The sequence below is a fragment of the Typopeltis vanoorti genome, chromosome 5, assembly GCF_054136105.1.
Source record: "Typopeltis vanoorti isolate ZY-2024b chromosome 5, IOZ_Tvanoo_1.0, whole genome shotgun sequence".
Taxonomy (NCBI): domain Eukaryota; kingdom Metazoa; phylum Arthropoda; class Arachnida; order Uropygi; family Thelyphonidae; genus Typopeltis; species Typopeltis vanoorti.
In genome coordinates this window covers 100386284-100412388 of record NC_143553.1, presented here as the reverse complement: position 1 = coordinate 100412388, position 26105 = coordinate 100386284, and the positions used below count along the sequence as shown (strand labels likewise).

Below are 26105 nucleotides of genomic sequence, written 5' to 3'. Positions count from 1 at the left end.
CACCTTTGCAACGAGTTGCCCTGGTGTTGTACCACCTTAACCCAGTCCTGAAGATACTTTCAGGCGCAAACTTTGTTTGCTCACACTTGGATAAAGGATTAAACTACTTTCATTATATTGTGTGTGTGGGGGAGGACCACATTCCTTATTGAGGCATTTGACAATCTCATTTTGACCTCTTGTTTTGACCATTGTCTTTATGCAGTTGTTACTGAATGTAACGCTTTTTTTTTTTTTTGCAATTTTTGTGGGTGTTTCTTTTACATCTCACGTCATACTGACTTTCGATGAATTGCATAAAAAATCATCATATAGTTTTTGATTTATGTTTTTTTCTCTTTGTTCCTTAATTATGAAAACTAGTATATTTTGGTCATAATACAATGCAAAATCTGCTGCAAAAAAGTATCACTAGTCAAATAAAATGCAGATAGGAATTGATTGGACTTTTACTTAGAATAGATAGAATGGAAATTCCAAATGTTTGATATGGGTCCCAGAAGGTAAATCCTAAACTGTCTTGGCAGAGAACAACAGGAAAAGAAAGATTGCTGGTTGGGAACGTTGGAGAGAAGCAGAATTAGTTGCAAAAGTTTGCAGTAACTGGAATGAATCAGTCTCAGCTTTATATGACATGGCATGAAGATGATAAGTAGGTTGGTAGGGGTAGTGTTAAAACTACTAGATTATGTAAAGTAATTGCACTGAAATGCAGAACATTATCAGTATTGTTGAGTTCACATGTTAAACCTACCTCGACACTTCCGGAGCCAGCTAAACAGATTTAGAACTATGCGAGGCTGCTGTACGCACTTATTACATTTGTGAGGCATTTCATAGTCATCCTTTTGTATATGTGGTACTGTGCAAACTATGCATCGTATCACTGATGATAGCACCATATACTCCTCCTCTGGAGGCCTCAGGAAGTTGCATTTACTCCCAGATAGTGCCATCAATTTGTTAACCAAACCAACAGTCTATATTTAGTTTTGCTTGTTAATTTCTTGTATTTGTCCTCATATGCTAAATAAATAATATGTTAGAAAGTAAGAATCATTTCCACTAAGAAATTGGCTCATTTATACGTATCAGTTCCTTAATAGAAATATTAGTGCTTTGAATTAGTGTATGCATATACACTGCTCAGAAAGAAGTCAGCAGACACCATAGTGTGAGAGCAATCAGTCTTGGCACTCACCTTAATAATATGTAGGACCTCCTTTTGCTGTGATGACTGCAGAAATCCTACAGGGCACACTTTCCACAAGCATATGATTGTTATCAATGGGAATTTTGGACCATTCTTCCCTTAGGCATGTAATGAGGTCCTGGACTGTTGTGAGGTGGATGTTCGGTAGGGTTGAGATCAGGGCTATGTTAAAGCCAGTCAAGTGTGGTGACATTCATGTCCACAAAGCACACAGTTGCAGCAGCAGCCTTATGACACAGTGCATTGTCTTCTGAAAGAAACAATGGTCATTTCCATAGAAACACCACAAAGCAGAAAGCATTGCATTGTCCAGAATGTTCAGATATCTCTCAGAGTTCAGCATTCTATAGCAACACAAACTGAGATCTGAGGAGAAACCAGGAAAAACAGGACCATATCATCATACCTTCACCTCTGAATTTCATAGTTGGAGTTATGCACTCTGGTAAGAGACATTCACTGGGCATCTACGACACCCTTCCACCTTCTTGGTACTATGATTCGTTACTCAATAAGACAGCTTTTCAAGCTTCCATGTCCCATTCTACGCAATCTTTGCTCCACTGAAAACAATGCTGCATGTTCGGGTTATGTGGGACTTGCATATTGCAGTCCTACCTTGGAAGCCCATGTTGTGAGCCTCATTTCTGAGTGTTTTTGTGCAGATTCTTGATCCAGTCGATGCCCAGAATTTTGCATTCAACATATCAGCTGGTGAATGGCAGTTTTTTTTTTTACTTATTAGCCTTTGTAGCACCCTACACTCATGTTCAGTGAGTGTGGTGGGTTTCCACTGTAGATAGCACTTGTAGTTGACTTCCTGCACTTCATTCTCAGTATAGTATGACTGATTGTTGACTTGGATTGGCCCAATTTGTCAATAATTTGCTGAACAGATAAGCTTGCAACATGGCATTCTTTCACAACACCACTTTCAAACTCTATCAGTTTCTTTCTCACAGCCATTTCACCTGAACATAGTTGCACTGACTTGGAAGCATCATATTCCTCCAGTTTATACCAACTACAAACACGTGACTCTTACACGATACACCTTGCCTATGGGGATGACTTCTTTCCAAGCAGTGTATCTGGTTATGCCATGTCCCATTCTCTCACATATGGATGGAAAAAAATTAATTGGACAGGATATTGATTAATGTCTAGACTGTAGTTAAACAAAGACCGAGGAAAATTTTCTCTCTCATGTTGTTAATTTTAAAACCTTGTAATAATAAAAACAAAGGGACTTAAAAATTCAGTATTTAAAAAAAAAAAATTTAAAGAACAATAGTTTTCTACTTTAATTTTGAAATAATAGTGTATTTGGTATATTTCTAAATATGAATTTCTTTCTTTCTTTTTTTTTTTCTTTTAATAGAAAATTACGTGTCTTGATTGGCCAGTAGACTCAGACCAAATTATATTTGCTTCAGATGACCAAGGAGGTCTTTTTTGTTGGGAATTTGAGCAAAATTCAGTTTCACCTATAAAATGTGGAACCAGAAATCCAGTGCTTATTCTGTCATCTTGCACTGCCAAACCCTATCTTCTTGCCCTTGGGTATGTTTACTTTATTAAAGATTTCATTTTTATTATATGGCACTTCCAGGGAGTTCGAGTACTCAGTATGGCAGTTGACTTGACTACACATTGTTTAGTACAGGCATTCCCAACCCTATGCCTGCGGGCACAATGGTGCCCATCGACCAATTTGTGTGTGCCCGCCACTGTTCAACCGTGTGCGTATAGTTTGAAATAATCACATGCACATCATGTAACAATTCATGGCATGCTATATAACGTGTGCGTTAATGACACATGACTAGTATTAAACGCATACAATATAAAGTAGATGCACATTCGAAGTTGTTCATTACCTGTTGCTAATTATATGTGCATAATTTTAACGGTGTATTGTACTTAAATTTTTGAAATATTTTGATTTTTAATCCTAAAATGAGTGAATCAAGTAAAAGACAACGAACCTATAATTTTAACACTGACTGAGAGGAAACATATTGGTTTGTTAATTTTAAAGATAATTGTGTTTGTTGTGCAACAGTAGCATTGCAATTCTGAAAAAACATAATGTTGAATGTCACTTCCAGACAATGCATGCCACTTTTAATACGAATTATCCACTTAAATCTGAAATAAGAACGAAAAAAATAAATCAACTAAAATTGAACCTGTTCTGCCCAACAGTTGGAAATATGTAACTGGTTCTCTTTACAATGTGTGAGTCAACAGATGTATCAGACACAGCACAGTTAGCATGGTGATATGGTGAGAATGTTAAAAGAAGATCTACTGAAAATATTACCCATGAAAGGACGAACAGTGGGTGAATATATTTATAATACATTCAGAATATACGACAAGTCAATAGATATGCCTTTGCACTAGCAATGGTTGGCAATATCAATGGATTTATTGCACTCTGCAAGAAAGATCATTCATTTCCAAACTTTATGTCCCACCACTGTATTATCCACCAGGAAGCTTTGTGCAGTAAAATACTGCCCTTTGTACATGTTATGAAAGTTGTTACAAAAATAATCTGCTCCATTCGAGCAGCCCTTTTGCAGCACCGACTTTTCAAGGCTCTATTGCAAGACATTGAAGATAAAGAACCTGATCTCATCCTGCATACTGAAGTACGTTGGCTCAGTAAAGGTAAAGTCCTTACAAGATTTTTAAGCTTAATTGAAGAAATAAAAAAATATCTTCACGTCAGAAATGAAAACTTTGATGAACTAAATGACTTGTTGGATTTATGTTTTCTCACAGACATCATGGAAAAATTGAATTCTTTAAATTTGGAGTTGCAAGGAAAAGATAGACATGTTGCTAAAATGATAGGCTCTGTAAACTCATTTAAAGCAAAACTGGATTTGTGGATATCGCATCTGCAGATGGGAACTCCCATTCATTTCCTAAATATGAAAAAAATGGTAGGCAATAGTGAATTTAACTTGTCACCATTTGTTAAACATCTTCAAGTGCTTAAAGAACAGTTTGAAAAGAGATTTCAGGAATTTACTATCATCGAGCCAATGATCTCCTTTTTTATCAATCCTTTTACTTGCCAAGTAAATATAATGGAAATAGCTGCATGCATTGCGAAGCTTGTTCAAGTAAATGCTGAAGAACTAGAGCTAGAAATTTTGGATCTTCAGAATGACATTATGCTAAAATCCCATATGACAGATGAAAACTTCTGGAATCTAGTGGATAGAAAAAAAGTTTCCATTCTTTTATTCTTAAAAAGAGCAGCATACAAGATAAAATCGTTTTTCGGTTCCACATACCTTTGTGAATAATTGTTTTCAACCATGAATATCATAAAATCAAAATATAGATCACGACTCACTGATGAGCACCTTGATAATTGTTTAAGAACTGGAATATCATAATATTCTCCTAATTATGAAGCACTGGCCAATGAAATGCAAAGCCAAAGACCACACTAACTTACATATACAGGGTGTTCGGGATAAATTTGACATATTTATAATTAATTATATTTTTCCGTAAGTTACATGTATTAACACACACTTCTCTTCATTTAAAAGTTTGGACCCTTCTTCATTCATATACAAGATGTCAGAAAGGATGGATAGCTGGAACCCACCTGAATCATGGAAGATAATAACTTGTATCATGATGATTCCTGCCCACCATCAAAATAAGGATATTACGACTGCTGCCCAATGCTCCCTGAATACAGTAAAAACAATCAGGCATGAACTAGAGACTTGCAATGGTGACTACGAGGATGTAGCAAGAAGAAAGATCCCTAGCAGACGATCTGATTGCGTTCGTACAGCAGAATTCCTCGCAAATCTGCAGGAACAGGTGTTGAAGAACCCTGGCATTGGAATTCGGGCTTTGTTCGTGGAGTTGCTAACTGTAGTCAAGCCCTGGATAACAAGGGTAGCCAATGGTAGGCCGTATGTATGGCAGCAGGATTCGGTCCCTTGCCACACCTCTGGGAAAAGTCAAAAATGGTTGTCTGAAAATTTCTACGACTTCACCAGTCCAAATGTTTGGCCTCCAAACTCCCCAGACCTTAACCCCATGGATTATTTTGTATGGGGCGCAGTTGAAAAAGACACCAATCGCACTTCCAGTAATACAAAAGCCCAGTTAATGGATAAAATTAAAACAGTTTTTGCGGCCCTTCCCAGGGAGACTGTAGCATCAGCTTGTTCGAGGTTCCGAAGCAGAATTGAAGCTGTGATCGATGCTAATGGTGGTTATTTTGAGTAAATCTTGTTGATAGTATTGTAATTAACTCTGCCTGTAATGTTTTTTTGTCAATTCATTAAATTTAATAGATACAAAGAAGATTTTCTTTTTCCTTACGAAACTGTCAAATTTATCCCGAACACCCTGTATATATATATTTAAATTTTTATATAATGTAAACTTTTAAGTAATAAAACATTTGATTATAATGTAAACTTTGTATGTATTCATTTAACAAAAGAATTCAAAAAATTTGCTTGAAAAAATAGATGGTGCCTATCACCCTACCGGTATTTTAGAATGTGCTCTAGGAAACAAAAAGGTTTGATCCCTGGTTTAGTAGGTAATGCATTCAACACTCCTCCTCTCAAGTTGTTCCCCTCACCACTTGCCTAGAGAAAAATCTAACTACATTCCTACTCTATTTTCTGAGATGATGTCTTGTCACATATTGTATACTGAAAGATTTCACTTACCTTTATCCTATCAAGTTCTTCTACCAGCTGTGTGTGTGTTCTTCTTTTTCCTTTTTCCCTCTTTTACCTTGCAGTGTCGAGGATTTTCTATTCATTTAACTGCAACTGTACACAAGGATAAGGTGGTTAGCCTTATGCCTCCTGGTGTATTCTATGTCTGTAGAAACGTTGGGTTCTCAAGGCTGGTTTGCATGCTTGTAGGATGAACCCCCCCCTCCCCCCAGATAAACTGGGGAGAAAAACCCTGCAGTCCACACCCAAGACTGGCTAACTTGGCTATGTCTGAGAAAGATCTTAAGCTCCTCAATTCAGCAATAGGAATCAAACCCAAGACACTCCTTTCCCCAGACATATGGTTGCGAAGCACATGTCCACTCGGCTAACTGTGCAGAAACACACACATATATGCATAGGGTGGTCTGAAAAGTTCTTGGCCTGACAATGAAAAAACGAATCTATAATTTCAAAATTATTTTTATTTTTCAACATAATCTCTTAAGACCAATACATTTATTCCAGTGATGCTCCAGCGCCATTATCATAACCCTGTGGTGGTTCTCAGTAAGATCAGCAAAATACCCCTCTATTGCTGCAATCACCTCTTGATTCAAAGAAAAATGCTGACCAGCGAGGAAGAGTTTTAGTTTTGGGAAGAGACAGAACTCAGAGAAACCAAATCCAGGGAATAGGGTGGATGTTCCAACAATTCATAGTGCAGATTCCTTAATTTTCCCATTGCCAAGACATCTTTGTGGGCAGATGCATTGTTCTGATGAAATATGATTTTTTTTCTACTGCAAATCGGATCTTTTCTCACGAATTTTTTCATTTAGTCTGGTTAAAAGATCGAAATAATATTCCCCGGTTATTGTTTTACCCTTTTCAGGATAATTAATAAACAAAATGCCTTTAGCATCCCAAAACACCGATGCCATGACCTTTCCTTGCTGATGGTACCGACTTTGTCTTCTTTGGCACTGAACAACCGGCTTCTGTCTACTGTTTTGACTGCTGTTTGGATTCTGGTGAGTAATGGTGAATCCAAGTCTCATCCATAGTAATATAAACACTATCAGAACTTGTTAAAACGCTCCAATCACTGTTCAGAGATTTTCGTACAAGTGTTTTTGATCTGCTGTGAGCAAGTGCAGCACCCATCTTGCACAAAGCTTTTTCATTTTCAATTCTTCATGCAAAATATATCCTACATGTTCTTTTGAAATGCCTATAGTCTCAGCAGTTTCACGTACTTTGACTCTCTCATCATTCAATACCATATCGTGCACTCAATCAGTGATTTCTGGTCTTGTTACACTTTTTGGACGTCCTTCACATAGATCATCTTCAAGGCTGTTATGGCCACATTTAAACTTGGCAGCCCATTTCTTTATTGTCGAAAACGAAGGAGAAGAGTGACCATAAACCTTTATGAACTTCTAATGAATTTCTTTTGGCATTAGACCTTCTTTTACAAAGATTTTTATAACTGCGTGATACTCAATTTTATCCATTTTAAGGGATACAGACAACACTTTTGCCTCAGACAGCTGTATAAAACAAACTACTTGATAGAATGACTTGCAATTTCACATGGATGCTTATGATAGATGTACTAACTTAGAAAAGAAAATTCTTGCCGATAGTGTTGCCATCTATGGTCTAGGATGAGAACTTTTTAGGCCACCCTCGTAGATGTAGCACTTCCCTGCCTGTTTGCCAGTGTTTAAATTGCACTCATTTTGGATTTTGGTCTCTCATCTTTGTATTTTCTTTTCTACTTTTCTTTTTCCATTCCCTTAGAATCCCCATCCAGATCTGTTATAAGGGATATCTGGTTGTTATTGGAGACCTAAGCAGCAGTGCAGCATTAAATTCTGCTGCGTGAATCACAGAGATAAAATTTGAAGAAAAGGACAGGGATTATTATAATGGCAAGTACTTTTCTGGATTTCTGTTCAGGACTTTGACTGATCACTACTGGTTCCGAATTTCAGTATGGAAATGCTTATAAATTCACTTGTGCAGAACACAAAATAAAACAGAATATTATCAGGAAGCATACATTCACTGCCTCATACATACATAACATACATATGGTGAATTTTGTAAAAACAAAAACAAAAAAACTTTCCATGTTGGATACAGGAAATTAAAAGTTAAAAGAAGCAGTCCATGAAATGAAGAAATCATATGATATGGGAAGATTCCTGTCTAGTAGGTCAGCATGTGATTATGAAGAATATAAAGAAAAATGTAGGAAAGTATTACATTTCACATGTTACATGTGAAATTGATAAACAAGTAGTCAGAGGAAGATCCAGAACAGAATTCAGAAGCTATCGTAAAATGTGGCCACATATTTTGAAGACTGTTAGGAAAACTTAGAAATGTTGGAAAGAGTAGTTATAAACAGAATCAAAGATCATAAAGGTGATACCTGCAAAGGGGGGTGCATAATATCTAAGGGGGGAAGAAAGTGGAAATCAAAGGAAAAACTGTTTGAAAAACTACTTTTTTGAAACAAAAGCATTTAATGAAACTATTTATTTACACAAAAACAATATAAAAACAAAGACATAAAATACATCTGAAAATAAAATAATAAAATGTATAAAATCAGCTGTATTGAATAAACTAGTTATGCTTACGGGAACATATCAATATTGCAAAATATACCGAGCAGCTAATTAAAACTAAACAATAACATTGAATCTAAAAATTAATGGCTTCCTTTGGCCTGTGTTGTGGACCAAAACTTTTCATATGATGATAATATATTGGAAATTGACAATCTTAGTTCTCTTTCTATATTTTGTTTTTAAGGCAGCCACTACAGAAAACCCAATTTCACAAAGATAAGATGTTGGAAATGGCAAAAGTCCATGAAAAGCTCTTGACTTTAGTGCAGGAAAATTAATCATCAACACCATCACAAAATTCAAACAGTGATTTAGATGCAAATTGTCTTTTGATTTCTCAGTTTGATGTGAAGTCTATAAATTGTTCTTCTTCAATTGAGAAACCTTCAGGAGTAATTTCAAATTTTACATTGCCATTATGTTGTTATCAGTTATAAAATAGTTTCTAAAATTCTTCATTAACATTGTTAAATGATTTTCAATAGTTGCAAATAAAACTTTCATGTGTTGCTCTTCTGCCTTGTAGGTTTTGATAAATTCATCCACATTTACAAACATTTCTAATTTTTGTTGCTTTACCTTTTTCCATAACTCTAGTATTTTACAAAAAGCATTAACTTTGTCACTCATCTCTAAGATATGTGTATTTTTACCTTGGAGTTGCATGTTTAATGTATTTAGTTTCTTGAATATGTCCACTCTTCTTCTTCTTATTGTGCTATCTTCTATCGATGGTCAGAGACCATCTTGGCAAACAAACTGCGCTCTTGTGCTAATCTGAGCAGTTGTGCACTGCTCTTTCCTGTCCACGTCTTGATGTTGTCAAACCATGATATTCTTTTTCTTCCTCTAGTTCCTTTGCCACCAATTCTTCCTATCAAAATAGTTTGTAGAAGTTGGTATTTGCTGTTTCTCGTGATGTGGCCAAAATATGATGTTTTTCGTTTCTTGATTATTTGTACAAGATGTTTAGCTTTGCCAATGGATTTTAAGACATCTTCTTGGTAATTTTTTCTGTCCATGATATCTTTAGCAAGCCACATCTCAAAGGTTTCGATTTTCTTGATGGTTGTCGCCTTCAATGTCCATGTTTCAACTCCATAGAGCAGAATAGACCACACACGTAGCATTTCAGCATTCGGCATCTGACTTCCTTGTTTAGGTCTTTATTGCAGAATAGTGTTCTCATTTTCATGAAGGACTGCCGTGCAACTTCAATCCTTGTCTTTATATCTATTAAGCCAGCAACCAAGATATTTATATCTTGACACTTGATCAATATTTTTCCCATTGAGTGTCAGTTTCATTGATGAGGCTGGATGTTTGTTGATGATCATGTATTTTGTCTTGTTGATGTTTATATTTATTCCCATTCTTTGGCTTTCTATGTATACTTTCAATGAGTTTTTGGAGATCCATAATATTATCTGCAATTAGCACGGTGTCATCTGCATATCGAAGGTTGTTAACAATCTTTCCACTTATTGTGATTCCCTCTGAACATTCTTCCAATGCTTTTTTAAAGATTACCTCTGCATATATGTTGAACAGGAGTGGTGAGAGCACACATCCTTGTCTCACTCCTCTTTTGATGTTAATATCACTGGTGGTAATGTTGTCTAATTGAACGGTAGCTGACTGATTCCAATACAGATTTGTTATTAGTCATGTCTTGTTCGTCTAGCCTTATTTGTTGAAGGACTTGTTAGTGTGTCTAACTTTGTCGAATGCTTTTTCAAAATCTATGAAACACATAAAGACAGATTTCTGTTTTTCTATGCATTTTTGTATCAATATTTGGGTACAGAAAAGGGCCTCTCTAGTACCAAAACCATTCCGAAAGCCGAATTGTGTTTCACTTAGAGTTTCTTCACTTTTTCTATAAATACGATTCTGAATTACTTTCGAAAAATTTTTAATGTTTGGCTCATTAGACTAATAAGTCGGAAGTCACCACAGGAATTTGCTTTGGGTTTCTTTGGGACAGTGATAATTGTAGATTTGAGGCAATCTGATGGAAATTCATCACTTTCATATATTTTATTAAATAGTTTTTCAAGAAGTTTGATGTTATCTGGTTCTATTAATTTTAAAAATTCTGTTTGCACACCATCTGGTCCACTGGCTTTTCCTGTTTTACTTGTTCGTATAGCATTCTCTATTTCGCATTTCGTGATTGCTATTCCTTGAATGTTATCTTTTATATTTATAGGCTTCTGTCTAGTATCATTGAAAAGTTCTGTTACATATTTTATCCAAATCTGTGCTTTATTCTCTTCTTCTAGAACTAATTTTCCATTTTCGTCTCTTAGAGACACTATTTGCTTTTTCCTCAGTTTTCCAGAAATTTGTTTCGTTGATTTTCTTATACAGATTGAAATTATCATGTTTCTTCTGAAGCAGTTCAATTTCAGTACATAAATTTTTCATCCAATTTTCCTTGGCTTCTTTTATTTTTTTCTTGATGATGTTATGTGTTTCTGTATACCTGGCAAGGTCTTTGTTTTTGTACATTCTTCTTGTATCAATAAGAGAAAGAATCTCATCTGTCATCCATGTTGTTTTATATTATTCACATAACCTACTTCTTCAATACTTGTTGTTACGATGGCATTCTTTAAGCTATTCCAAAGAGAGATTCCACACTTTTATTTTCTTCTATGTTAATCTGTTGTAATCGCAGGTTAAGCTGTGTCTTGGCACTTTTATTTATGTTCGGGTCTTTCAGTTTTTCTACATCAATTTTCTTTTTCTTCTTTTGTGATTTTTTAGCTGATTTTAATCTAAGACGTCCTTCTGCAACTATGGGATTATGGTCTGATGAGATATCTGCTCCAGGATAAGTCTTTGCACTCTTTATACTACTGTGAAATCTTTTATTTATCAGTATATCAATTTGATTTCTGACAATGTTATGTTGGTTATCTTGAGGCGATTTCCAAGTGTACAGTCTTCTAGGTGGAAGTTTAAACCAGGTATTTGCTATTGTTAGATCTTCTTCCTGACAGAACTGGACTAGGCGATCTCCTCTGTCATTTCTGGTGCCTAAGCCATGTTCGCCAACAATTTCTCCATCACCCCTCTTCCCACTTTTGCATTGAAGTCACCCATCACTATGTTTATATCATGTTTCTTTGTTAGGTTTTTAATCTCTTTTAGGTGTTCATAAAACTCTTCAACATCATCTTCACTTTTGTCAGCTGTGGGTGCATAAGCTTGGATGATATTTATGTTAATGGGGTTTCCCTTAAGTTGTAACAACATTATCCTTTCAGAAAATGGAATCCAATTTATTACTGATTTATTGATTTCTTCATCTACTATTACAGCTACACCATGTCGATGTTTGTTCTCATCATTCCCAGAGTAATACATTGTCGTATTATCTTGTTGACACTTTCCAGATCCTGGCCATCTTGTCTCGCAAATTCCCAAAATCCGGATGCCCAGCCTCTTCATTTCTCTTGTGGCATTTCTTAATTTGCCAGCTTCATACAGAGTTCTGACATTCCAAGTTGCAATTTTAAAAGTGGACACCATTTTGAGCCCGGAGATTCTTCGCACCCCTGTCCCATTTAAGGGACGCCGGGAACTTGGGGCCAATTGTAAGTGTTTGCTTGCCATGGTGGTTGTTCTGGAGATAAGGTAGAGCAGTAGTTTCTCCGTTTGCTTTCTGCTCTGCAGTATTACAGACGTACACAATATAATCATATTGCCATCTGCAAATCTCTGATCACAAGCTTTTCCGTCATCATTTGGCTTCAACCTTGTGTCAGTACTGACAATGCTGCTTCCCAATGTCAGGGGCAGTGACCCCAGCAGGTGCTTATTTAATGGCGGCACTACTCGCCATGTCAACGAGTTGTCATTGGGCTTTGTAAGGTTTTAAGTGAAACAGAGTTGCCACTTCTGCTCCCCCACGCCCTGATAGCTCAGTCGCTGTTGGTCCACGGCTGCTTATTCGCCAGATTGCTCTGCTTATATCGCAGCTAGCCTCCATATCTGAAGGCTGTTCCCCGATCCGCCACCTGGGGACGCACCCGGTAGTAGTCAGCTCTGCCCCGGGAATATATCCACTAAGTAGCTCAATTTCATCACAAATAAGTGCTTTCCATGCTTCTCTGCTTTTTCATGATTTTCCTCTTCCAGGATGATTGCTATTTCTTCTCTTAATTCATAAACACATTGTAAACATTTTCCCTGTGATAACCATTTTGTCTCGTAGTAAAATAGTAGTACTGAATGTTCTGCTCCAGCCATGTCTTTACAAAGTTCAGAAAACAGTCTTGATTTTAAGGGTGTCATTTTTATATAATTCACCATGGTTATAATTGTTGTTAACACAATGTTTAGACCAGGACTCATTTCCTTTGCAGCAAGAGCTTCTCTATGAATCATGCAATGTGTCTAAATACTTTGTGGGGATTTTTCCCTCACAAGGGCACGTAAACTTCCAGACACAACTTGAGCACCATCAGTGCAAATTCCAACACAAATTTCCCACTATATCTTTGCCTTGTATATAAATCATCCAATATTTTGAACAATTCGGGTGCTGTGGCTCTTCTTTTTATTGGTTTACAAAACAACTATTCAACAGCTGATAATCCATCAAAATATCAAACATAAGCAATTAAATAACAATCCTTGTTGTTGTCTGTTTCCTCGTCAAGCTGAATTGAGAATAATTGGTCACAAAGCTTCAACAAAAGTTGTTACTGTATATCTTCACATATATCACCAATTCATCGAGCAGCAGTATCATTCGATAAAGGTATGCACTGTAGTTGTTTCAGTTTGGCAGCAAAGACCTCTCGAGGTTTGTTAACATATTCCTTATGAAGCATTTCCAAATGTCTTTTAAGTTTATTCGGTTTCATGCTATGCCAAAATTTTAGAACAAGTAACACACATGGGTCTTTCTTCATCATTTACTTCAGCCTTTGTAAAACCGAAATCTAAATATTCTGCTGCATACTTTCAGATGCCTGCTTATAAAAAAAATCACTGGTTTAGTGATGCCAGATCTATACAATTTTCGAAAGATTTGATGACGTATTTAAATTTGTATGAATATTTAAAAAAAAATTAATTCCTAGTTTTTTTTTTTTTTTTGCTAACTTTTATGGCTTTTGTCAGTGTCTCAACACAAGATTTGCAAGGGGGGAAGGTGGGGGTGGTGCCACAAAAACTAATATTCAAAAATGGGGCACACATTTTTTAATATTAGTTTTACACTGCCATACAGAAAATGGACGAAGCTGACTGGAACACTTCTAGTAAAATTTAATTCTTTATAGTCAATCAAATACTTATCATTGAAGAAATTACAAACTGCGTTGTCCAGGCAGCAACAATCTCCATTCCAAGCACATAATCTCAATTTCAACTCCATCCAAAGCCTTGGTGGAACCCAGAATGACAAGCAGCCAAAAAAAGATAGGACAGAGCATGGGGTATATTTTGTAAATATCCCATATCAAACTTAAAAGCTTTTAAGTATGCTCGGGCCAGAGCACATTATGTGAGATCCTAGAGTCAAAAACAATCTTGGATCCAATTTACCTCAGTAATTAATTAAGCAATCAGTGCAAAAATTTTATGGGATAAAAATCTAGAAATTGAGAGGTAGATATAGAACACACCATTTGTCTACTTTAGACACATAATGGACATGTTGTTGTTGTTGCTGATCCCAAAGTTATTGCAGACACTTTAGGAGAACATTTTGCTAGAATGGCAGCAACAGCTTCATATCCTCCTGAATTTTTAATATTGAAAGAGCAGTAAGAGAAACAGCAGTTAATTTTTTTACCAATGGGCTTTGCATAAGAGAAGCAGGAACATCTAGTTTCAGTTTTCTTTGACATGGAAAAGCTTGTGATGCAGCCTGGAGATGTGCATATTAAAAGAGCTCTATAACCATATAATCAGCCATTTGTTAAGGCTCCACTAGAAAGAGCTCTTTTACTGTCTCATCGTCATGCTTGTGGACATCCATTATGAAATGGTAAAACATTCATTGTCATCTTTTGTGGATCTCCTTCTCTTAATATACAACAGAATACTTGCAGAGGTAGAGTTTCCAGATTCTTGGCATAAATCAATTGCTATTGCCATCCCAAAACTAGGAAAGGATCCGTCACAAGGATATAATTATCGACCTGTTGCTCTGACCAGCTGTCTTTATAAGATATTAGAAAAAATGGTTAATGCCAGACTTCTCTGGTATTTAGAAACAGTGATCTTCTCTCCAGTACACAATTTGGCTTCCATGTACATTGTTCAACTTTAAACCATTTGGTCCTTTTAGAAACTTGTATAAGAGATGCATTCTGAAGCAGGAACATCTGGTTTCAGTTTTCTTTGACATGGAAAAAGCTTATGACATCCTGGAGATATGGCATATTAAAAAACCTCTATAACCAAGGTCTCAGGGACTCCTTCTTGTATTTATTAAAAACTTTCTGTCCAGATGAGTTTTCCAAGTTAGAGGTGGTAAGTGTGCTATCTCAGCCATATCATCAAGAACAGGATGTTCCCCAAGGCTCCGTTTTTGCTCTTAAAAATTAGCTCAATCACTGAACAGGTTCTTCCCACTGTAGACAATGCTCTATATTTTGATGACTTCGTATTTTACTGTCACTCTCATAACATGAGAGTAATTGAAAGACAACTTCAGCAAGCAAGCAATCGTGTTTCTGCATGCGCTGTTAGTAATCGGTTCAGGTTTTCAGCAGAAAACAGAGTCTGTGTACACTTCTTTCGAAAACACACTCTTTCACCTAGCTCCTCAGTTAAGCATGAGACACTGTTATTACAGTAGCACCAGAATCCAAGTTCATGGGACTCATCTTTGACAGAAAACTTACATTCTTGCACACATCTGTCAACTAAGAGAAAAGTGCAAGAGAGCATTGAATCTCCTTCGTACTCTATCCTCTACTGAATCAGGTGCTGATCGATCTTCATTGCTTTGTCTTTATTATGTGTTTATATGTTCAAAGCTGGATTATGAGTCTCTAGTATATGATTCTGCAAGGCAGAATAACTTGCGATGGTTGAATTCCATTCATTATCAAGGTATGCAGATAGCTACTAGTGCCTTTTGCACATCACCTCACTCAAAGTCTTTATGCTGAAGCAAATGAACACCGGCTCTATCATTTACACAGTTGTCTCTTAATTATGCCCTAAAGATAAAGTCTCTTCCAGATCATCTTACATGGACTAGTCTCTTTTCTCTGCATTGTGAAGCTCATATATCCTTTTCTGGACTGTTTTATAGCCAAATATAGAAAGAAACTTTAAAAATGTTTTGAAATTTACCAGAGAGCTTATGAGAATATAACCTTCGGCTTCAGATTGCCATAGTTTGCCCTACTTAAAAGACACAAACTTTGCCTTTTATTAGTACTTAGATTAGGTTTCAATGCACACAGTTCTTTCAGGCAGTTCCTTACACAGCTCTTTCAGGCATGTTAAAGAGACTATGAATGACTGGTGATTGTACGAACTGAGATTCCATCTTCAGCATTCAATTTTGATATAACCTCACTTAATTTTTTTGTTTTTACACAAGTTTAAAATTGACTAATACGAAATTGATCTTTGAGCTATTTGAAAGTTTTGTATTTTCCTCAGCCCTTGTTTTAAAATGTGATTCATGCATACGTTCTAAATGTCTTATCAGTCCTTATATATATTCGTTTTCTTATATATGAAATCTGTTTTGGACAATAACTGCACTGAACTGCTTCTTCATTTTTAGATTTCTTAGTGTTTCCAAACTTTGGATTCATTTATTTTCATTTCAAAGCTAAAGTAAAAGTTTTATAATTACGTAAGTATAGAGCCAAAAAAGCTTCAATTTGGAAGAAGTAAGATGTAAAAATGGAGGCTGTTATGGATTCATACGTAATTTATAGCCAAATATAGAAAGAAACTTTTAAAAATGTTTTGAAATTTACCAGAGAGCTTATGAGAATATAACCTTTGGCTTCAGGTTGCCTTAGTTTGCCCTACTTAAAAGACACAAACTTTGCCCAGGAACCCATTATGTTTGCCTTTTATTAGTAATTAGATTAGGTTTCAATACACACAGTTCTTTCAGACAGTTCCTTATACAGCTGTTTCAGGCGGTTAGTTCTCATCAGGACCAGAGAAAGAGAGAGAGAGAGAGAGAGCCCCCCGTCCCCTCTCAATAGCAATCCTGTCAGAAAGTTAAAGCCTTTGGACTCTATACTACAGTAACTATTTATGCACTTTTTATGAACTTACTGAGAGTTCATTTATGATGAACTTAACTTTTTGACACAGGACTGCTACAGTATTTAGAGGATTTTTGCTGTTTCTTTCTCTCTCTCTGCCTGGTCTCATGAGAGCCAACTGTTCAAAACAGCTGTCAGGCCAGCAAAACCTAATTGAAGCACTAATAAAAGGTGAACATATGGGTTCCTTGATCATTTCTTGTGTCTTTTGAGTAGTGCGAACCAAGAAAACTCCTATGCCACTGGTTCTATAAGATCTTGTAGAACCTTTGGTAAATTTCAAAACTTTTTTGAAGTTTCTTTCTATATCTGGCAATAAAATATGGTTGTATCTGTATCTTCCATTTTAGCATATTAAATGATAAAAATGACAAATATTAAAATTACAAAATAATAATTCTTATATTACCAATACATTAATCAAATGTGATCAAAATTTTAAATGAAAAATAATAACTTCTTGGTACATTACAGGATGAAAGTCTGTTGACTACAGGTAGTGATTTTTTTACCCCTCGTTTAACTAATGGACTACCTGATAAGAGGAATAATTCTGTGAATGAACTGACTTGGAGCAGCCAAGTGTAACAGATAAGTCTGTTATTACATGTAGCTGTTTCATTCATCCCCACACTCAGAAAGGAACAAGCACTATACCTGCAAGACCTACCAGGGAAAGGAAGCTTGAAAAATCAACTACTCTATCTACTAATTGAAATTAAATATCACATTTGGAAAATCAGGAATATTGTAACATATGAAAAACAAAAGAAAACAATAGAGGATATTAAAAGAAGTTCAAGAGCCTCAATCAAAAACTACCTGAGACTACAGTTAGCAGAACTGGGACCAAATCTTTTCAGGAAAAGATGGAGTTCCCCACATGCATTATGCTACCTATCTGAAGGCAACATCATTCTGAAACTCCCATGATCAATTCCAAAAAAGTAAACAAAATGGCCACAACAACCCTCTTTTTTTTATTTATTTGTTTATTTTTTTAATTTATTTTATTTTTATTTTATTTTATTTTTTTTATTCCCAAAAATTCTCACTTTTACAATTGATTATAATTTAATCCTAAATAGATCTTTATGTCCCCCCCCCCCCATGCTCAGGTTTAATCAACCTTTTAGGTTCTTTTATTTTATTTTTTTTATTCCCAAAAATTCTCACTTTTACAATTGATTATAATTTAATCCTAAATAGATCTTTATGTCCCCCCCCCCCATGCTCAGGTTTAATCAACCTTTTAGGTTCTTTATTTACTTAAAGCCTATGGTACTATACTCTTAAATAATGCTACCAGAGCATATGTTAACCAGGCTAATAAGCACACTAATATCTCTATCTCTTTCAGAGAAGTGTTCTCCCCAAGCCTCTGACATACACCTAGTTACCAATGTGAATGCAGAGGTATGGGAATGAAAATAACTATTCAAAATTCCCAAATAACCAAAACCTGAGCACCTCTTTGGATGCAGAGAAGAAAAGCTAGTTATCATTATCCCTTAACCAAAAAATAATAATTAAATAATTATTAAATGAATAATTAAATAAAAATAAAAAATAAAAATAAAAAATAAATATAAAAGAAAATAACTTAAAATAAAATTATATAACATAGGAAAAAACACTAACAGTAAAGAAAAACACCAAACAAATTATAAAAGACAATACTGTCTAGTCCATTGAGTTGCCAGAATCCACTTTTGGGAAACTGTCCCCCAAAACTGGAGAGAGTCCTTTAAAAGTAAAATTAAATAGGAAACTACTATATGATCTATAATTATTCAACCCCCCATCTCCTTCAGGACAGACCACTCACTTCATCTTTCCTGTCTTCTTCTCTCTTAAGGCCATAGCTTCATAAGAGATTGTCAACCCTGTCACAGGAGCAAAAGACCTGTTCCTGTAAGAGTTGATTACAACCTGAAAAATATGCAGACAATGTTAGTACTCAAGAAACAAGATGGCAAGCAACTAAGGTACCAGTGATAGACAGAGTGGTGGAAAGTTGCTGAAACCATTCTACTTATGACTTTGTAATGAATGCAACCTTCTCTGGTTTTGGTGGATGAAAATCCAATACCACTAACAAGAAGGCACTAATTATGTAATTAGTAAAACAGAGATCTGGTATTCAAACAAGCTGTTTCATTGCACTTGATTTATAGTCACATTAATCATATAATGGTATTATTGTATTATATATAATGAATAACATTATATTTATTCTGGTCATTGAATAGTTTCATTAATTTGTAATACACAAATATAGTGAGTGTACTGGAGAAAGTGTTGCGTGATGGAAGCACAGTGTGTGTGTGTGTGTGATGCATGAAAGAAATCAGAAGAAAGAGATGAAAGGAAAAATAAGGAGAGTGATATTGAAGAGACAGAAGAAGTGTTTGACAGTGGAAATAGTAGTAGTGTGAGATGAGAGATGAAGAGAAAATGGGAATGCAAAAGGAACAGGGAAATGGGGAGAGACCGGGTGGGCAGGGGGACATGGCATAGGAAGAGTGGATGTGGAAAGTGACGGTGAATGTGTGTGTGTATATGAAGATGGAGTATATTGCAATGTGGGTGGAGAAGTTGAGACTGAGCAGATGTATATGGTAATTGGTAATAAAGGTGATTGGGCAGGTGTGGTAGGTAAATCACAACCAACAAGTGGCTTGGATAGGATCGGTTATAGACATAAAAATGAATTATTGTGTTTACAAATTCCAGAAGTATCAGAAATAAGAGAGATAAAATGGTTTCACTGATTGAGTTTATTTGCCCCAAAATCATTGGAATAAGTGAAACATGGTTGAATGAAGATGATATTCTAACAGGAATAGAAATGGAAGGATACAGTATTTTTTGCAAGGATAGAAAGGACAAGAAGGGAGGGGAAGTGCTACTGATAGCAGGGGAATTATGTCCACATAAGGTAGACATGAAAGAGGGGAAATAGTGGCAATGGTTATGAGGCAGTGTGGTGTAATGTGGAGGTTGACAGGAAGATATATTTAGTTGGATTTTTTTATATTATTATTATTATTATATCACACCTCCAGGGAGTCCAAAGACTCATCGAGGGAGGGCATCAACTCTACAACTCTTCGTCTCACTACTTCACCAACCTTCATCATCTAACACCAATGGCATCTACCGCTGACTACCACCACTAGTGCTTTCGCAGACATCCATGCCCACGGCGGGATTCGAACCCACAGCCTTTTGGCTGGAGAGCGGGTACGCTAACCATTTGGCCAACCAGGCCATCAATGGAAAGTGCTATAGGCCTAGGAATATGGAGGGTGGTGATGAAGAAATGTATAAACAACTTGGATTAGTGAACAAAGGAAGGGTAATTATTATGGGTGATTTTAATTATGGCAGTATAGATTGGAATGAAGAGAGAGAGAGAGAGAGAGCATTTGATAATAAGAAAAATGAATTTCTTCAGAAATAACTATCTCAGGCAGCATGTGCAGAGGACATGCGAGGATCGAGAGTTCTAGATCTGATTATTTCATCAGAGGATGTAATTGTGATGCATTTCACACTTTCCTCCAGTTGGTGAGAGTGATCATGAAGTGATCACCTAGGTTGTGACTAGCCATATGCAGATTCTTATGAGGAAAGCATATATGTGGAATTATAATGTTGGTGATTATAACAAGCTTAGGTGCAGCTTGGCGCTATAACATGGAACAAGGAGTTGAGTAGTAAGGAAATAAATGCTGCATGGGAACTGACAAAGAAATACATAACAGCATCAATGTGTAAATGTATTCTGAAGGCCAAAAGCTGAATTAGGTAGAAATTGATGAATGTGGAGCTTAAGCATGAAATCTGGAAAAAGAGGGTACTTTGGAAGAAGTACAAGATGAATAATAGTAATAATCATTTACATGAAGAGTATAAAGAACAAGTCAGGAGAGTGACTCAGTTAGTAAGGAAAACAAAAGCAATATGAGCAGAAGTTGGCAAATCAGGAAAAACCCTACAGAGTTTTTTAGATATGTGTCAAGTAGAAGAAAGAATGATTATGGTAAGATGATGTTAATGGATGAAAGTGGTAGAATGGTAACTGCTCCAGAAGACATTGCTGAGGTATTTAGCGATCAATTTATAAGGGTTTCATCCTGGTCAAAGTGGAATCATGAGGAACTTAAGTGCAAAGGACATAGGAGAGGATGGCTTAATTGTGAGTGAGCAGGAGGTATTGGAGGAAATAAACTTGATGTCAATAAGGTAATAGCGTTTGATGACATATCACCATGCTACTTAAGGGAATGTTCCAGGTGCATTGGTATGCCTGTTTAATAAGAGTCTTGCAACAGCATAGGTTCCAAGGGAGTGGAAGGAGGGTAAAATTGTTTCACTGCATAAAGATGGTAATAAGGCTGTAGCTTAAAATTATAGGCCGGTCTGTATATCTGGAGTTGTGAAGGTACTGGAGAGATTGGTGAGAAGTAGGACACAGAAATGGGTTGATAACAGCAGTATTCTCTGTGGTTATCAGCATGAGTTTGCTAGTAGGAGATCATGTGTCACTAACTTATGTACTCTAACAAGGTGACAAATACATTGGACAGGGGAGATGCATATACAGTGGTGTACTTAGATTTTGCAAAGGCTTTGGACTTCTACACAACAAGCTCTTAAATAAATTGAAACAGATTTGATTTTATAACAGACTTCTTCTATTGGATCAGTGACTGGCTGTTGGATAGGTATCAGAAAGTTGTATATAGGGTGCTGTATCTCATAAGAGGAAGGCCACTAGTGGTGTACTGCAGGGGTCAGTTTTGGGGCAGTTGTTGTTCAATTTGTATATTAATGATATTGGGATGGGTTTAACTAGTGATATGCAGCTGTTTGTAGACGATGCAAAACTGTGGAGGACAATGCTGAGTCAAGTAGATGTTATGGCCTTACAAGAGGACTTGAATAGATTGCATGAATGGACAGGTAGGTGGAACTGTCAGTTCAATGTTGCAAAGTGTAAGTTTATGAGATTTGGTAAGCAATGATGGAATGGAAAGTATACACTTGGTGGGGAAACTTTAAAGGAAGTAAAGGAGTTGAGAGATCTAGGTGGACAAGGAACTGAAATTTTGTGGCCACATTGCACAAGTTTTGAAGACGTCACATCAGATAATGACAATGATGCAGAGGACCCTGACATGCAGAAATAGAGAGGTTATGATGGCATTTTATAAGGCCTTGATCAGGCTCATATGGATTATCGGGTTTTCATGGTGATGAGGATACGTTGGAAAGGGTCCAAGAAGATTCATAAAGGTGGTCAGTAGTCTTTGGATGTGGAGTGCGAGGACAGATTGAGAGAATGTAAGTTGCAAAGCCTCGTGAATAGGAGGAAGAGTGGGGATATGATGGAGACATATAAGCTAGTCAGGGGTTGTTATCAGGTTGACATGGAAGAGATTTTTCATAGAATGTGAGGAAGTGGGGGGGGGGTAGAAGAAGAAGAAGAGACCATCACTGGAAACTCTATAAAGAGGTTTTGAGAGAGGAGTGAGGAGCAGGTTCTTTGCATGGAGCATGGTTGGTGAGTGGAATGCATTGTCCGAGTGTGTTGTGAACAGACACATTGAATCAGTTTAACCCCCCCCCCCAACTGGCTAGAACGTCTATAGACGTCCAGCTAAATCTGGATATGATTCTGCAACACCTATTGAATAACATGGATAAGAAGTGCAATTTGGTCTCACTATTTCATCCACATCAGCTGGTAGAGGTTAAAGCACAGTTGGATGAGTATTGTGTGCAATAGTGCATACCTCCCATGGATGTCAAATGTTATTAATAATAATATGATAGGATACTCATTTTACTGAAATTAAAAATTAGATTAAATTAAACAACAAACTACATGAATAATTTGCCACTTGCTAATTTAACATGAAAGGGGATGTGATTATAAAGTATTTATTTATTGTTATAGAATGCTGTGCATATCTGCATTTGTATGATAACTTTATATGGGAATAATAATTTATGGCTCAGTTAATAATACAAAAAAGAAAATTTTAGCTGTTACTTAAAACAAAAAATTGCCTACAAATTTTTATTGATCTCATCCACTCGCAAAAGGCTATAGTACATTGGTGTAGTATTAATATAGTGCTGTTCGTGAGTTATAAAGGTTAGATAATCCGGAACCCTTCTCTAAAGCTAAACATGACTTTTTTTTTAAGCTAGTTCAGATGTTGGGTAAACATGGTGGTGATCCCACATGGACATAAAGTCTTTAGGTGAAATTATCACCTAAGGGCTTCAAAAAATTCATGCCCATGGTGGGATTATTTATTTATTTTTATTTTTTAAATTTTTATAACCTACAGTCTGTTTGAAGGGCAGATATGCTGATCACTTGGCCATCATATGCCTATTATGTCTAGTATGCTGTTCTTAAATTCTTCATGTTCATTAAAGTATTGTGTCAATTAATTGAAGGTTTGTTAGTCTTGCTGTATTTTTTTGCATTCATGTACATTATTGATTTTATGCTAGTATTGTTGTTATCTTATTTCACTATAAGAGTATTTTTAATGTGCCATCATATTTCAGTGAAAAGGCATTCTAATACAATATCAACAGTGACTTCTCACAAATATATATATATATATATTCATTTTTAATATTAACTGACTTAAAACCCGAGAATTATAACAAAATGAGATTTATTTGAAAACGCAACATGTTTCGTCGAGATTGACTTCATCAGGCATTAAGAACATAGAAAGATATTAAAAGACACTGAAAATAACATTGAGACACTCTAAAGCTATACAATTATAAAGTTATAATATTCGACTGTGAATTACAGTTATTATGAACTTGAGCTATAGTCCGTGTTAAAGTTCTATTGTTGTACACTTGTACGTGTGTGGAACCACGCGCTCTCCAGTATCTGATAGTAGAGCTGAAAGAGTCAGGCAAATTATAGCTGAGATTATTGTTCATATGAAGCGGGTCCAAGGTGATTTCTTTTGACTCCACAATGCTGCATTCCACCTCATCATGGCAAATGTGTAGGTTTGAAGTTGATGTCCAATTTATCTCATGTTGGTGGCTTTCGTTGTTCGTGTTTATTGAAAACAGGACATTGCCCGACAGAGCAGTTGCTCTGGTTCTCTTATAAGCAATGTCTCTCTGGTGCTCCTCGAGATGCAGTAGGATAGATTTCTCCGTTTGCCCATAGTAAGGCTTTCCGCACTCACATGTGACCTTGTATACACCTGGGAATTGTAGAAGGTTGTGAGATTGTTTATAGTTGTTGAAACGTGATCTTATTTTTGGCAGAGTCGAGAAGCACGTTTATGTTAAACTTCTTTAGGATTCTACTCAGCTTTTTGGATAGTGTGCTGATATATGGCAAGATGATATGACCTTCGGAGTCGTCCTGTGTCTCTACGTTGCTACGTTGACGGTGGGATAATTGGTTGTTAATACTTTTAAAAGAGTAGCCATTGTTTTTAAAAGTCCATTTAAGATGTTGTACTTCTTTTTTTAGTTCTTCATCTGACAGTACAGATCTTGCACGATTCGCAAGAGTTGATATAATACCCAACTTTTGCGCTGGATGGTGATGTGAGGACGCTGGCAAATATCTGTCCATGTGTGTTGACTTTCTAAATATAGAGACTTTTATTGATTCAGGCATCTTGGTGAGTTTAACATCTAGGAAACAGATGGAACTATTTTCTTCAATCTCCATGGTCAATTTTATATCCTGATGGAGGTTGTTTAAGTGGTTGAGAAACCTGTGAAGATTCTCAATACCATGCTCCCATATGAGGAAAATATCGTCCACATATCTAAGCCAAATTCTTGGTTTTAAACTAAAAGGGGAGATTGCCTTTTGTTCAAAATCCTCGAAAAAAATGTTAGCTAATACAGGAGAGAGGGGGCTTCGCATAGCTAATCCTTTGACCTGTTTATATAGTTTACCTTCGAATTAACTTGAACATGGACTATAGCTCAAGTTCATAATAACTGTAATTCACAGTCGAATATTATAACTTTATAATTGTATAGCTTTAGAGTGTCTCAATGTTATTTTCAGTGTCTTTTAATATCTTTCTATGTTCTTAACGCCTGATGAAGTCTATCTCGACGAAACATGTTGCGTTTTCAAATAAATCTCATTTTGTTATAATTCTCGGGTTTTAAGTCAGTTAATATTAAAAATGAACATATCCCAACCCCGAGTTAATGGTAGTAGTATCATATATATATATATATATATATATATATATATATATATATATATATATATATATATATGTATATTTAATATCTTTATGAATATTTTATTATAGCCATAAGGGTGGTCTGATTACTATACTAGATATTTTGAAGCATCGCATTGTTTGCAAGCTAAAGGGACATGAAGAAGATGTCATATCTTTATCATGGTGTCCTGATTCTGATGAACAGGTAATATATTTTGTTATTACAACTGGTTTATAAAAGTTCTTTTTAATACCTGATTTTCATTAGATAATATTCATTTAAACCTACAATTGTCTGCTCGGTTAGCCTAGTGGCTATGCTCTTCACAATCATATGCCTGGGGAAGGAGTGTCCTAGGTTCGATTCCTGTTAACGACGTGAAGAGTTGAAGGATCTTCCTCAGCCATAGCCAAGTTAGCCAGTCTTGGGTGTGGACACAGGGTTTTTTACACCAGTTTATCTGGTGTAAAAAAACTGGGGTTTTTCATCCTGCAAGCAGGCAAACCTTTCCTGTGAACACATAGGCTACAGTCATAGGATATAGTATGCAAGGAAGGCATCCGGAAACCACCTTGCTCATAATCATTTCATATGGCTGAGAGAATAGAATAATAATAAACCTACAATTAATTTTACATTAGAACCCCAAAAGGATGGTAAATTCCTATTCATAGTTGTCCTCCTCATAAAGAAACCTGATAGTGATGTTGCTCTGGAGGTATATTGTAAGCCTGTTTACATGGGACACTATCTTCATGCTTCATCCCTTCACCATTCTTCTCAAAAACTAAGTATTATCTACACCCTCAGGAATTGGGGTTGTTTGATTTTACTAAATGATCATCATCTTAAGACCGACCTTTCGGCCCTTTCCCATTTATTTGTTCTAAATGGTTATACTGTTGGATTCTGAATATATAGAGATTTAAGTAATTATTATTTGATTCAGAATCCAACATGATTTTCCATCACATAGGCTAGACTTGTAAAT

The 26105-nt window shown here is 36.0% G+C and overlaps 1 protein-coding gene across 1 annotated transcript in view; it reads left to right on the top strand.

Annotated features, from left to right (window-relative positions):
- LOC150106689 (gem-associated protein 5-like) overlaps positions 1-26105 on the top strand; it is a 560402-nt gene that overhangs the window by 23801 nt on the left and 510496 nt on the right. Inside the window, exons 2-3 of the mRNA XM_090392643.1 lie at positions 2595-2776; positions 25201-25318. Of these exons, the coding sequence (XP_090248769.1) occupies positions 2595-2776; positions 25201-25318 (300 nt within the window). The remainder of the gene's footprint in view (positions 1-2594; positions 2777-25200; positions 25319-26105) is intronic.